General features: G+C 44.8%; 1 protein-coding gene across 2 annotated transcripts in view; it reads left to right on the plus strand.

The window, feature by feature from the left end:
- Positions 1 to 2,065: 2,065 nt before the first annotated feature.
- Positions 2,066 to 14,038, plus strand: part of LHFPL3 (LHFPL tetraspan subfamily member 3) — a gene marked incomplete at its 5' end in the record, with an annotated part of 266,350 nt that continues 254,377 nt past the window's right edge. For both annotated transcript variants that reach the window (XM_081927889.1, XM_081927888.1), the window contains one exon: positions 2,066 to 2,543. In XM_081927889.1, coding sequence (XP_081784015.1) covers positions 2,066 to 2,543 — 478 coding nt within the window. The remainder of the gene's footprint in view (positions 2,544 to 14,038) is intronic.

The raw sequence follows: 14,038 nt of genomic DNA on the forward strand, positions 1-14,038 counted from the left end.
ATGTTATATTACGTGTGCATCAACATAGATACATAGAAAAGCCTCTGTCACCATCACTGGAAGTGTGCTTGGCTGAGACCTTCTCTGTCACTGTGCTTAGCTTCACTTTACTTATGTATTTATTTTGATATTTTTATACTATCCTTCTGGGCCAAAGGCCTTCTCAAGGTGTTTACAGTGAAAATCACAAAATCAGTTTAAAAGAATTAAAGCCGTTAAACTAACCAACACAGCACTGTGGCTAAAAGCAGCAGCACTTAAGCACCGACCTAATTCCAAGCAGTTTGCAATAGTCAAGTCTTTAACTCACGATTGAAGACAACCAGGGAGAGAGCCAGACATGCATCTGATGGGAGGATTTCCACAGTGATGGGGCCACGGCTGAAAAGGTCCTGTCTCTTGTGCCCACCACAAGTTCTCAAGAGCATGGCATCTGTACTGATTTCAGAGCATGTGTAGGTTCTGTAGGTTGTCCTTCAGATAACCTGTCTTAAGTCTGAGTCTCCCCAAATTCTGAATTATGGAGGGCAGTTAGACAGAAGAAGGTCCTTCCTCTGGGCAATTACCACTCCGAGGGGTATAACCACTTGGCACCACTTGAATGCTTTATTTTGTGTTGTCGGTTGAAACCACACTCACAGGCTTCCCTGCGGGATTATCAATTTATGCTCACCAACCCCAACTTTCTGCGCTGTGCCATTAGATCATTGTGTTCCCGCAGCCATCAGGAAGGGCAAAACTTTTGTCCGGGTATCCAAAGATGCTTCCTTTAAAAAAAAAATTCTGCTGTGGTAAATCAACCAAATGTTTTAATGCGTTTTGACAGCTGTTTTAGAACTTTCTCCTCCTAGGGCCATTGAGAAGGACCCAAAGAAGGATAGAACTTTCTTTATGTATGCTACAAAAGCAGCAAGAATACTTATTGCAAAGTACTGGAAGACACAAGACCTACCCACTCTGGAAGAATGGCAGATGAAGGTGATGGACTATATGGGATTGGCAGAAATGACTGGCAGAATCCGAGACCAGGGAGAAGAGTCGGCGGAAGAAGATTGGAAGAAATTTAAAGACTACCTACAGAAATATTGTAAAATGAATGAATGCTAGAATGATGTTGGATAGAAATTAAGTGGTTTCCAGCTGTAATGCTTTAAGAGAATATGAAAAAAAGGGTTAGAAACAGGTAAAAATTTAATGGTAAGGATTTGCTGAACTAACAATCTGAATTGGAATACAAAAAAGGGAGGTACGAGGAGGTCCGGGAAACAAGCTAAAGGAAAATAAGCAATGGGAAATCTGTGTGTTTTTAATTATTTTTATTTTTGCATTTTTGTGACTTTTTCTTTTTGTTGTATTATTATTAAAAATCTTAATAAATATTCTATTTTAAAAAAACCAGAAGGACCCGGTTTCTGCCCCCCCTCCCGTTTTAGCATGTCCCCCCCTTCTATTACCAGTGATCCAACAGGTGCAGCTGTCCCCAATGGTGGTGATGTTGCCTGTTGAGCATTTGGCGCCTCACGCAGGCTAAATTTCACCAGTGCAAAATTAAATGTCATCGGTGCGAAATGTATTAGGGAAAAAATTGAAGGGGGGGGGGGAAACAACACAGGCTGAAACCCACCAATCCTCTCGGTTCGTCCCCCCCCCCCCTCCATATATTAAATCTATCCCTTTTCTCCCTGGGCCCTCGACACGTGCCGTCCTCCTGTTGCTCCCGCAAGAGAGGGGGACGCCGGAGACGAGGCAGGCAGACGGAGCCCCCCCCCGTCTCTCTCCCCCCCCCCCGGGCGCCGGGCGCGGCTGCGCAGCAGCGAGGAAGCCGGGCTCTCGGGCGCCGCGACGGAGCTGCGCTAGGGGGAGTGTTCAGTGCACTTGCCGCGCGCGGCGGCGGCACCAGCAGCAGCACCAGCCGCGCCGGCAGAGGCTCCCTCGAATCCCGGGTGGGCGCCAGCCAGGAGCGAGCCGCGCTCTTCGCGGAGGGAGAAGGAGGAGGAGCGCGCCTTGCTGGCGATGCCGCGGCGCCCGGGCGCGTGAAGCGGGGCTGGGGCTCTTCTCGGCCACCATGCCCGGAGCGGCGGCGGCGGGGGCGGCGGCTCCCGGGGCCGCCTCGTCGGGCGGCGGCTCGTCGTCCGGGGCTCTGCTGCCGCCCCAGGAGGCGGCCAAGCTGTACCACACCAACTACGTGCGGAACTCGCGCGCCATCGGGGTGCTGTGGGCCATCTTCACCATCTGCTTCGCCATCGTCAACGTGGTGTGTTTCTTCCAGCCCTACTGGATCGGCGACGGCGTGGAGACGCCTCAGGCGGGCTACTTCGGGCTCTTCCACTTCTGCACCGGCAGCGGCTTCTCCCGGGAACTCACGTGCCAGGGCAGCTTCACCGACTTCTCCAGCCTGCCCTCGGGAGCCTTCAAAGCCGCCTCCTTCTTCATCGGGCTCTCCATGGTGCTCATCATCTCCTGCATCGTCTGCTTCATCCTCTTCTTCTTCTGCAACACGGCCACCGTCTACAAGATCTGCGCCTGGATGCAGCTGAGCTCCGGTGAGTCGGGGGTTAAGGGCGCACCGGGCCCGGGGGGGGGTGGGTGGGGGGAGGAAACTCGCGCGTCCCAGCCCCGTCCGTGGGCCACTTAGGTAACCTGCACGCGATCGCCTCAACACCCCCCTCCCAACCTACCCCACCTCTGGTCCTCGAAATGTGCATTTCCTTAGGAAGGCAGGAACCCTCCTGCTCATCCCGATCCTTGGAATTATGATGTCCCCAGTCCTGCCGGGCTGGTCCCACTGTCACCCCGCCGGACCAACCAGACGGGCGGGATCTAAGCAAGCACCCTCCATGCCCCCCAAGGGGCAAGGCAGCATCTGGAGATGCAAGGTGCAAACCTGTGTGCATGGAAAGCTCTTCATTTTGTGGGTGACAAAAGTGTTAGGTTGCCTTTTTGCCCTGGTGGTGGGGAGAAAGCTGTATTCCAAGGGGAGCTTTTGCAGGTTAAATTCCCCAGCAGGGCTGGATAGTTAGTAGAAATAAACTTAGGTGCACTTAGAAGATGCGGAGGGGTAACCTGGGGCACAACATTGCCCGCAAAGGGGTGGGTGTGTTGCATTCAAAGCGACGTGTCGGAAAACGTTGTCACCCAGGGAAAAACTCTTGCATAGATTAGGGATGCTTTCTTGGGGTTTGAAACCGTCCCTAAGAGAGAAGATGCCACACCAATGACAATGTGGACTGACAGATTACGTATTTGCCTCTCTTTCTGGGGGAAATTGTACTGCACTGGGGTCTTGCATGTGGGGAAAAGATACGGGACTGATGCTGTTCACCTTTCCAAAGGCTTGAGTGGATGAGACCTTGCAAGAGCCACGTTTGAGCTCGCAGTGACAAATCTGTCCTCTGGCAGAGGCTGGTACTTAAGGAAAGGTCACAAGGAAATGGTAATGAGAACCTTGGGGAATGCTTGAAAGAAATCCCACCAGACAGGCAAAGTTGCTCTGTTCTTGAGGTGCTTCTGGTATAGCTTTCCGTGGCACTTGCTATGACAAATGAAAGCTGCTTCTCAACATGGGTGAGGTCTTGTTATTCATGTCTGATTGAGGGACAGCTGCGACTGTTGGGAGTCTCTCTGGCAAGGTTTGGTTTCTCTGTATGATAGTACAATGGGGGAAAGCCTCTGTAGTTTCTCCCCCCCCCCCAAGAGCCATGCAGCCCAATCCTATAGATGTTTTATTTGTTAAACAAGTCACACTGCTGCATAGCACCAGGTAAGTGTGCATAGGATTGCAGTCGACATCTGTAGCTTCCAAGTGACTCTTTGGAAAGCAAAGAGATGGCAGTTCAAAGCCCATGGCATTAGTAGATTCCTTACGGTCTCCAGCCTTTCTTTATGTATGTATTGTATATATTTGCATCCTGCAAGGAAAGAAAAATACATTGTTCCCTCCTTCCTTGTGCTATCCTCCCAACAACCCTTTGAGGTAGGCTACGGGGTGACCAGTCCGAGGTCACCCAGTGAAGCTTCTGACCAGTTGAGAATCTGAGCCTGCAAGCAAGTCCAGCAACTCAACTGCTCTTGTTCAACCTTTCTGACCAAGGCTTAGCTTTGAAGTGGCAAAAACAACTGTGTAGCTAATGTGACAAAAGAAGGCAACGGAGACGCAGATATGCTTCACCACTTCAGCCTCTAACACATAAAGCAAAATGCTGAGAGTACCAAGGCAAACCTTCCAACAGGGTATCCATTTATAGCTCTTGAGGAAGGGTCTGGGTCTAGTTATTGAGGATATTGTCAGTATGAATCAGTCTGTGGCCAGGTCAAGCATGGCCAGTGTTTTATATATTTGTTACACTTATACTCTGCCTTTCCATTTTAAAAATGCCCAAGGTGGCTAACAACATTCAAACATGTCCCAGGGGGAAGGATCTGATTGGATAACATTGTGGTGTAGATGTGTAACCTGGAGTATAAATCTGCCCTTGGAAAGCACCCAAGAGGTTTGGGTACCCCCCCCTGCCCGTACGGGCCAGTCTTGACAGACTCTGGGGTTGTGCGCCCATCTCACTTAAGAGGCCAGGGGCCAGCGCTGTCCGGAGACACTTCCGGGTCACGTGGCCAGCGTGACATCGCTGCTCTGGCGAGCCAGAGCTGCACACGGAAACGCCGTTTACCTTCCCGCTGGTAAGCGGTCCCTATTTATCTACTTGCACCCGGAGGTGCTTTCGAACTGCTAGGTTGGCAGGCGCTGGGACTGAGCAGCGGGAGCGCACCCCGCAGCAGGGATTCGAACCGCCGACCTTTAGATCGGCAAGTCCTAGGCGCTGAGGCTTTAACCCACAGCGCCACCTGTTATTCAAAAAAGACAGGTATGGTGCAATGCATATAACTTGGTTATGTTCAAGTGCCAATTATTTGAACCTCAAGAGGGGAGACAAATAAGCAAATGACAGAGATTTTTACGGAGGTATTTTGCCAGAGAGTGAAAGGAGGAATGGAGGTCCCAGGGCAATGATTTTTATTTTTATTTTAAATCAAATAAAAAAGGGTGATTAATTGGAGGGGGGGATATAGTTATGTGAAAGCCAAGCAGGAATTCTTCTCGGGATTCTGAAGGTGCATGTTCTTGCTGTAGGTGGTTGGACTCAGAGGGCAATGCCTCCAAGCAATATGCTCTTGAGTTACCTATTGGAAGTTTCACCCAGGTGCTATATTTAGCCACGTAGTAGAGATTTCTACAGAGATGTGTGCTCTGCAAGCTTAGTTGTCGTTCAGAAATTAATTTGAATGGTGGTTACTGCCAGAGATTGTGATTTGGTATATTTTCTAGGCACTATTGCTCTCCTGACCTTTCTCATTCAAGTCTGATCCCATTCAAAACGTCAGATTTAGTTCATTACATATTGGATTGAGATTAAATTATAGGATTAAAAAAGCACGTGCCTATTATGTACCTAGGTGAATCTGTATATTTAGTACTGTTTGTATTTCTTTCGTGAGCTTCCCAGAAAATTTATGTTGTGGGCTGGCTATGTAAACTTAGGTATTACGTTATAAGTATATTTTTATTTTGCGTTTGTAAAATGCTTTCAATTATGTTTCACTGTTCACTTTTGGGGAAGATCTGAGAGGGTACTAATTAGTGTGTCTTTGCATTTCCTTAATTTGTAACCTCGACAAGGATTTCATGTTTTTGGGGTTGTTTTTTAAGTCCATAATGGAGTTGATTGAGCATGTATATTTGTTGTGTATGGCATGTAATAGCAATGTGGCATTTGTAGTTCCGAAGCATGTGAATGATTACTACACATTAATGTTTCTTGCACTTGCAAGTTTCCCAGGATACAGGTATCTTGATATTAACATTAGTGCTTACTGCAAATTGATACTTAAAGCAGGAGCACACCCTCCTTTTATTCCTCCATGTCCTGCAGTGGGTTTGATGAAAAAGCGAATGGATTTAAATAAAGTGGTCCGGCTTGCGGAAGAATATTCTGAATTTGCAGACGTGTTAGATTTAACTTAAATTCCACTTCTGATCAATGCCCACTGGGTCGTTAGTACCATTGTATCATTTGGAATGCTAAATATATAAGGTGATTTGTGCCTCACTTGTGTGATTCACATTTGATAAATGACTGCATGTTCATCAGAACTGTTTTTCAGATTAAAGTAATACAAATGGTTCTGCAAGTCACTCCCTGCATGTAAAACATGATGCAAATAAATAAATATGAATTGCTATATGAGAGACGTATGTCTGTGAAAGGCTTTACTGAAGCCATTCTCAGGTGGTCACAGTATCATTAGATGTTAATAATTTGTTTCCACATAATGCTTATAATCTGCCAGTGAATTCAAGAGCACTGTTGTGAATTAACATTGCAAGCTGACGGTTAAATTTTCCAAATTAATTTTACTAAAACAGCGTGTCTTCCTCTTTATTGCATATTGTCTGGTGCTGATTACTTTTCACATAGCAGGAATGGATTTGGTGTAAAAGGGCACAGTTGTTCTGTACATATAATTAATATACATAGGAAGCCAACTTTACTTTACTGTTAACTTTATGACTGTACAAATGAGCAATGCTGTTTTCTAAATAAAATTGGCAATACTTTAATATTTATAAACTTTCCCTTTGAATTTGCACCAAAGTCCTCTGTATACGTACGGTAGTTTGTATGCACTTTCCCCCCAACAAGGTTAAAGTTTCCTGAGCTGCAGAGTAGACATGTGTGTGGAGACAGACGGAAATTAAAGGCTTTAAAAATAAAAACACCACTACACTGCTTCACTTTTATTAAAGAGTACATATTATCGCGGTCTTACTGGTTTACCTGTCAGGAATTCAGGGAGCAGCCTACTGTGGAGCATCTTCACTTTAGTTGCAAGTTAATTAAACCCACCCCTTGAATAAGCACAGTATATCCCATAAACTACTGCTATCCTGTAAGTGTTTGGTAAAGAGATGTGGGATGGAGGAAAGAGGAATTAATGGCTTTGAAATTGTTAAGGAAACAATGATTTCGGTTCCTTATAATTAACACTAATAATTTTTCCTGCAGGCTGTTCAGCTTTTTCAAAATACGGTTCTCTCAATGCACTCAGTGCCCTTGCAGTTTATATACGGTAGGTCCTTTCTCTACATGCTGTACGCCCAAGATACTGTAACTATAAAAGGGCCTACTGATGATAACTAATGCCTTTTGAATAATATATGTCCTGAAAATTAATTTGCAAACTCGTTTTTTAAAGAGTAATGGGGAACTGTATGCTTTGCTTCTACAGAAGTCCAATAGTTTTTCTTAAGGGATTGCCCTTTCACTGAAAAGGAGTAAAATTATTTGGTCATTGTAGCTTTGCTGAAACAGACTCGTGGGCCAAATGGGAAGGCCCAGGGGGCCTGTTTAGGCTCTTGGGCACGATGTTCCCCACCATGGACCCTAGACTATGTTTCTTAGATTTCTACTCAGATGAAACAGCTAAATCCTTGGCTATTACGCTCCCAGAGAAAATTAAAGCAATGTATAATCTCAAAGAAGGTTTCTAATACAGCTTTCTAAAGTGTTAATTCAAGACTGCTAGATTAAATCCCAGAGAGGGAAATTATGGATTTTGTCTCTTGGCAAAACACAGGTTTGTCATCTTTATTGCTGACTCCATTCCTTCTACCCAGGAAAACTAATTACAGCTTGGCTTTGTTTTAATGTATTGGATTGCTGGGGAAAATTCAAGTGTACAGTTGGCAAAGAGTGATGACTGAAATTTAAGCGAAATGTTGCCACAGTAAAGTTTCTGAAGCAGGTGGTTATTTTCATGGGGAAAATCAGTGCTTAAACTGAAATGGAAATGACATGATGTCTCTTTTTGGAAAACCTGTTGGCCAGTTTGGGATGGTCTCCTCTTCTCTTGCTTTGGCATCCTTTTGATAAAGCAAGTCATGCTCAATGGTCCTGTTTTTTCTAGGCTTTTAAAACAGTGGCTCTATGCCTGGACTCCTCTGGTCAGCTAAATAGAGTCACAGAAGATTGCTTTTTTGGCAAACAACAGCTTCTCCCTTTTCAGAAATAAGATGATGGTGCTTTTCTAGGAACTGATGTGCTTTAGCACAGTGTTTTTCAACCTTTTTTGGGCAAAGGCACACTTGTTTCATGAAAAAAAATCAAGAGCCACACCACCATTAGAAAATGTTAAAAAATTTAACTCTGTGCCTATATTGACTATATATAAAGTAATTCTCTTGAATAGGAATCAAATAAACACAAAGAAAGTATTTTATAATTACTTTATTATGAAATAGTAAGTAAACAGAAATATGAAAAATTATAAAATACTTTATTTTAAAATCTTTCGAATTTTTCAATTTTTTCCACGGCACACCAGGCAACACACCAGGCAACACTAGTGTGCCGCAGAACAGTGGTTGAAAAACACTGCTTTAGCAGACTAGTCCTGTTGTAAAGCCATGGCCTGCATAACTGCAGCCGACAATGACTGACTAACGGGCCACTTGATAGCAAAACATGGGTAATGATGGGACAAGTATTTTGTCTTCCTCTTGACAGTACTGGTGTAGTCCAAGGGTAGACCACATAGTGCCCTCCAGGTGTTGATGGGCTACAGCTCCCACAAGCCCCAACCAGCATGGTCAGTGGTTAGAGATAATGGGAGCTGTAGCTCGACAGCACCATGTTGGCTACCCCTGGTGTAGTTGTAGCAGACCAAGACTGGTTCTGGCAGCAAGAGGGAGACAGCAGGAAAAGTAGGAAGGTACAGCCATGAAAGTTTGCTCACTTCCCCCTTTCTTCAGCATTTGGCGAAGCATAAGTGCTTAGCTAAAGCTGGAAAGCCCTTCATTTGTCAGGATAGATTAAGCCCACGGGACACTAATTACTGACTTAACACACTTTAAAGTGGACAGGGTAAGCCAAACTGAGAACTTAAAGGTCTCAGGGGTTTTTTGGTTGCTTGTTCATAAACGACACCAAGTATTGCATAGTTACCACGTCTCTCTGCAAGGTTTGCCTTTCTCTTTCAAAGCAGCATAATTACTCCGGTGTTAGGCTGCTATGGAAACTGTTTTGCAAATAATGGAGTTAAAGAGGCAGTTGTAATCATCTTGACTTGTTGAGGTGCGATTTGCTAATGGCTCTTTTAAGTTTTCATCTGCAAATACAGACAGTGGAGAAGGTCTAGGTTTGAGTGTACAGCTGTTGGTTAGGAGGAAGGAAAGCAGTGGCAGGCAGCCAGGTGAGTGGCCATTTACACTTACCTTTACTCTCTGCTACTTTCCCTCACTGGCTGCCCCCGCCCCCCGCAAAGGCTGTTGGAACCAATCATCCCGTTGAGGAGAAGCAGAAGAACTATCTGCTGTCAAGTCTGTCTGTCTGTCTGTCTGTCTGTCTGTCTCTCTCTCTCTCTCTCTCTGTGTGTGTGTGTGTGTGTGTTAACCAAGATTTATGTCTTGGCTATCATTAATCGCCACATAATTGTCTCTGTTGACAGAGTGTTGGCAATAGATGATTAGTCCGCCATCTTTCCTCCTGGATGTCTGATGTGTGCCCAGGGCTCTTTTTAAATCTGAGCTTTCTTCTATGGCAAGGTCCTTTTGTTCTAGGTGTCCTATGATGCCTCAACAATGAGACTTATTTGACACAAGCAGATTTCTGCTAGCCCAAGAAGGATGAGGCCCCATCCTGTGAGTTCAGCATCCAGCTGCCTTGAAGCCACATTTGAGAAGGTGTTTTGACATTTGGGAGGTAGTCAAACATGGAAGTAAGGAATAGTGCAGAATGCAGCAACATGGCTTGTGGCTCTGTCTTTCAGCAACACCCAGCACTGTTGCTGCTGAAAAAACTGCCCTAGGCTCACAATGGCCCATCCCTTCATGCCCCCAGTCTCCTTGAAAAGGAGAATACAGGGACAGTAGCCTAAAACCCCCCAAAGAATGTGAGAAGTAATTGCTGCATGTGTTGTGCTGCTGTGCTTCATGTTTCGAAATGGGGCTGGCACAGATCTACCCACTTAGCTGTCCGGCAAGCCATGCATTACTGGCAGGGCCATGAAGAGATAAAGGGCATAGGTGCCAGCCCCGTAACTATGCCCAGCCCTTATGCAGCCACAAGGATGAAACCTGGAGAGGATTAGCCAGAGACCGGGCTCATCGTACCCTGGCATAGGTAGACATTGTAGTGCCCAAACTTTAATACTCCCTGGCCTTAGCAGAAAACCAGTATTGCACTCCCTCTTTTAAGAGAGCCAGTTACTCCCACAATGTAGTTTTGTTGTTTGTCAACAAAGATAAGCAACTTAGGATCAGGGTATCAGAGGGGTCCCCTTATTCTTTGCAGCAAAGGATGGAATGAGAGAATTTGTACACAGGAGGGAAAGAGGGTTGATAGGGAGGGTCTGAGCATAAGGAGGGAAGTTCAGACTAGGGAAAAGGTGTGATATATGGTAAACATCATCATCACCATCATCATCATAGTGTCCTCAAGCCATAATTATTTGATCAAGAATGCTATGTCAGCACTGAACCTGTGTGGCATGTATCTAGAGCCAGGTGTGTGTAGGTCCCTCTTCCAGCCTATGTCTTGGTTCACCTGCTGAACAAATTCTCTACCATGCCAGATCAGTGTTACCTCTCATATATGAGCTACTGAAAATGGTTTGAAATTGCTAATGGTAACTAACAACTCTTATTTTAACCAGTAATGTCAATGCCTCAATTGCTCAATTACCTCTTATGTTACACTGATGTCTCCCTGACAAGAATAAATCTAGAGGGGGAGCAAACGACGCCTGCCAGGAAGCATCCCTTAAATCCATTGATATTCCACAAGAAGAATTTCATTAATTGTTTTATTTGCTTTTAGAAGCTATATTTTTTATGATTTGCTCTTGATAGATGAATTATTCACTTATTTATAAATAAGCGTAGTAGATGAATGGTTTTTGCATATAGAATGGGAACAGTCACTGTACACTAATGCGGATGTGTGGTTAATCTAGAACACATCTTTTTCCACCTGGTGTGGAGGCCGCTGCTTGGCCTTTCTCCCTTGGAATCCAACAGGGATATTCATGATAGCGATCATATTGCTATCATTACCTCACATGGGCTCTTATGGTTTTTCTGGTCTGATGTAGCAGCCATAACATTCTCTTCCCATTTAGGAAGTGCATTCTGGGTTTCTTCACTCCATCTCAAGCATGAATTAGATACTCTCTTTCGTGGTTTGTTTTAACCACAGCACAGAATTACTTCTATATTGGTGCCAGCTAGGATTGATTGATTGATTGTTTAACTTCTACACTGTTTACTATACAGGCAACTCCTGATGTAGACGCATTTAAATGATACACAGTTGTGCTCCAAATCCGGAAGTAGTTCCAAAATGTCATGGAGGGGCAGAATGGGCTTATGCATACTCGGCTGTTATGGGCCAGGAGGTCCGGAACGGAACCCCCATGCAAAACGAGGATTGACTGTATTCAAAATATCTCTCAGTGTCATTCAGGAGACACCTCTCATGAGAGTCTGTTCTACTGCTGACCAGCTCTTACTGTCAGAAAGTTTTTTCCGAATGTTTAGTCAGAATCTCCTTTCTTGTAACTTGAAGCCATGGATTTGAGTCCTGCCCTCCAGAGCAGGAGAAAACAAGCATGCTCCGTCCTCCACGTGACAGCCCTTAATATATTTGGAGATGGCTATCACATTCATCCAGTGCTATACCAGCTGCACTGGCTCCCGGTGGAGTACAGGGTCAGGTTTAAGATGCTGGTTTTGACATTTAAAGCCCTATGTGGCCTAGGACCCACGTACCTACGGGACCACCTCTCCTGGTATGCCCCACAGAGGACCTTAAGGTCCACAAATGACAACATTTTGGAGGTCCCAAGTCTTAAGATGGTTAGATTGGTCTCAACTAGAGCCAGGGCCTTTTCAGTAGTGGCCCCGACTTGGTGGAATGCTCTGTCACAAGAGACTAGGGCCCTGCGGGACTTGACATCTTTCCGCAGGGCCTGTAAGACAGAGCTGTTCCGCCTGGCCTTTGGTTTGGACTCAGTCCGACCCTTATGTTTCCCTCCCGTTATGCTTTTGGCTACTTTTAAAATGAGGCTGCATTTTAATTTGCATTTTAACCTGTATTTTAAATTGGTTTTTTTCCCTATTATGTTTTTACTGTAATTTCACTGGTGTTAGCCGCCCTGAGCCCGGCTCTGGCCGGGGAGGGCGGGGTATAAATAAAATTTATTATTATTATTATCAGTCTTCTCTTTTCCAGGCTAATCATACCCAGCTCCTTCAAGCATTCCTTGTAAGACTTGGTTTCCAGACCCTTGGTTAGTTTCCTCTGCACACTTTCCAGCTTGTCAACATCCTTCTTAAATTGTGGTGCCCGGAACTGGAGACAGTATTCCAGGTGTGGTCTGGAGGAAACAGCAGCAACAACAAAACAGTTGCATCTAAAAATGTTATATTAATACAAAGTAACTTAATATATGAATCGATATTAATTCATTTCCCTTCTGGCACACCCTCTCCCTCTGCCTCTGGGTTTCCACCTGGGGTCCAAACAAACGCTCGGCTCACCCACAAAAGTCTCACAACAAGAAAAGTTCTAGAAACACCCTAGTCTCTCACACCAGACTTGCTTTTTATGGGAAGGCCCAGGGTGGATGATACTTCCTTAGGCTGCCCACAGCTGTGTCCCATTTAGCTGCTCTCTTCACACCCAGTTCCAGGTACAGCAGGTATGTCAATTTTCCCAGGGGGTCCAGAATCACTCTCAGTTCTTTCTTCCCCCTCTGTCCTGTCCTCCTCCGCTGGTCCTGGGCTGCAGCTGCCCTCCCTCGCTTTGGCCTTGGTGGGCAACTCCTGAAGCAGCCTTGCCCTATAACCAGGGCTTAGAAACCCATCTCAAATCTTGGATTCCCCGTTTTTAAGGCCTTGCTGGTTGGCATTAAGCAGGCCAATGCTAAAAGGGGTGAAATCAAACTACCGAAAGAACAGGGGGAAGTGGAACGGAGAAGGAATATACAAACCACTGAAACTCCCTATTTCCTAACTAAAGTACCTCTTAGATGTGGTGAGGTGGTGTGTTGCTATAGTGTGAAACATCTGTAAGCATTGTTACCACCCTTTTCCCCCTCTCAACGGGTTTTCTGCCATTAATAGTGGTGTGATAAATTCAATAAGTACAGCTTTTCCCAGCGTTGAGTTAGCCATTACGGGGAAAACTGCTGTTGCCTTTTTCTTTTTAAAGCTTTTAATGGTGCAGATCCTTTATCAAGGAAACCCATAATTCTAACAACTGATAGAGCAGCACACCTAACTTTGAAAGTGATTTCGGTGGCACATATTACAGTGGCAACATCATCATTTTTAAATAGGCTTAACATAAAATAGTAGCACTGATATGCATTATACATCTCTCTTTTGTGAAACTGAACTTCCTATTCTTTGCATAAATGCATGAATTATTGTTACTCTCATATACCAACATATCCGTCTTTTATGGCGGCATTGTAAAGCTGCTGTTATGCAACCCATTCTGCCCAGCCGGTTAACAATAGATGCGATGTTCATTTGGTGTATAATATTTGGGGCTGTAGTCAAATTGGGATATAACTATGCACGGTATGGTGTGCTGCAATAAAATGCAGAGTCAGTAAAATAACTTGAATAGTTTGTTGCCAGCACACCCACATTTTTACATGCTGTGGAGAGCCTAGCCAGGTACTAAAATAAATAAAATAAATAAATTCTTAGCAGTAACTGTTCTCTGCAGAAAATTGTAGAGGGAGCATGAATTCTAAAACTATAATATTATTTCAGACATAGTCTTCCATTATAATTCAATCACTAGACTAATATAGCTTCGGTTCCAGGAACAATCACAGAGTGGGAACCAATTGTACAGTGTCTGATGTAAAGCTATCAAGAATTAAGTATAGTTTTATATGTAAGTTTCAGTCATGTTATGTATCTGCACTGTCACCTGAAGGCTGCAATTCTGATCATTCTTCCTGGGAGGGAAGC

This window comes from Podarcis melisellensis (genome assembly GCF_964234715.1).
Source record: "Podarcis melisellensis genome assembly, chromosome: 10".
Lineage (NCBI taxonomy): Eukaryota > Metazoa > Chordata > Lepidosauria > Squamata > Lacertidae > Podarcis > Podarcis melisellensis.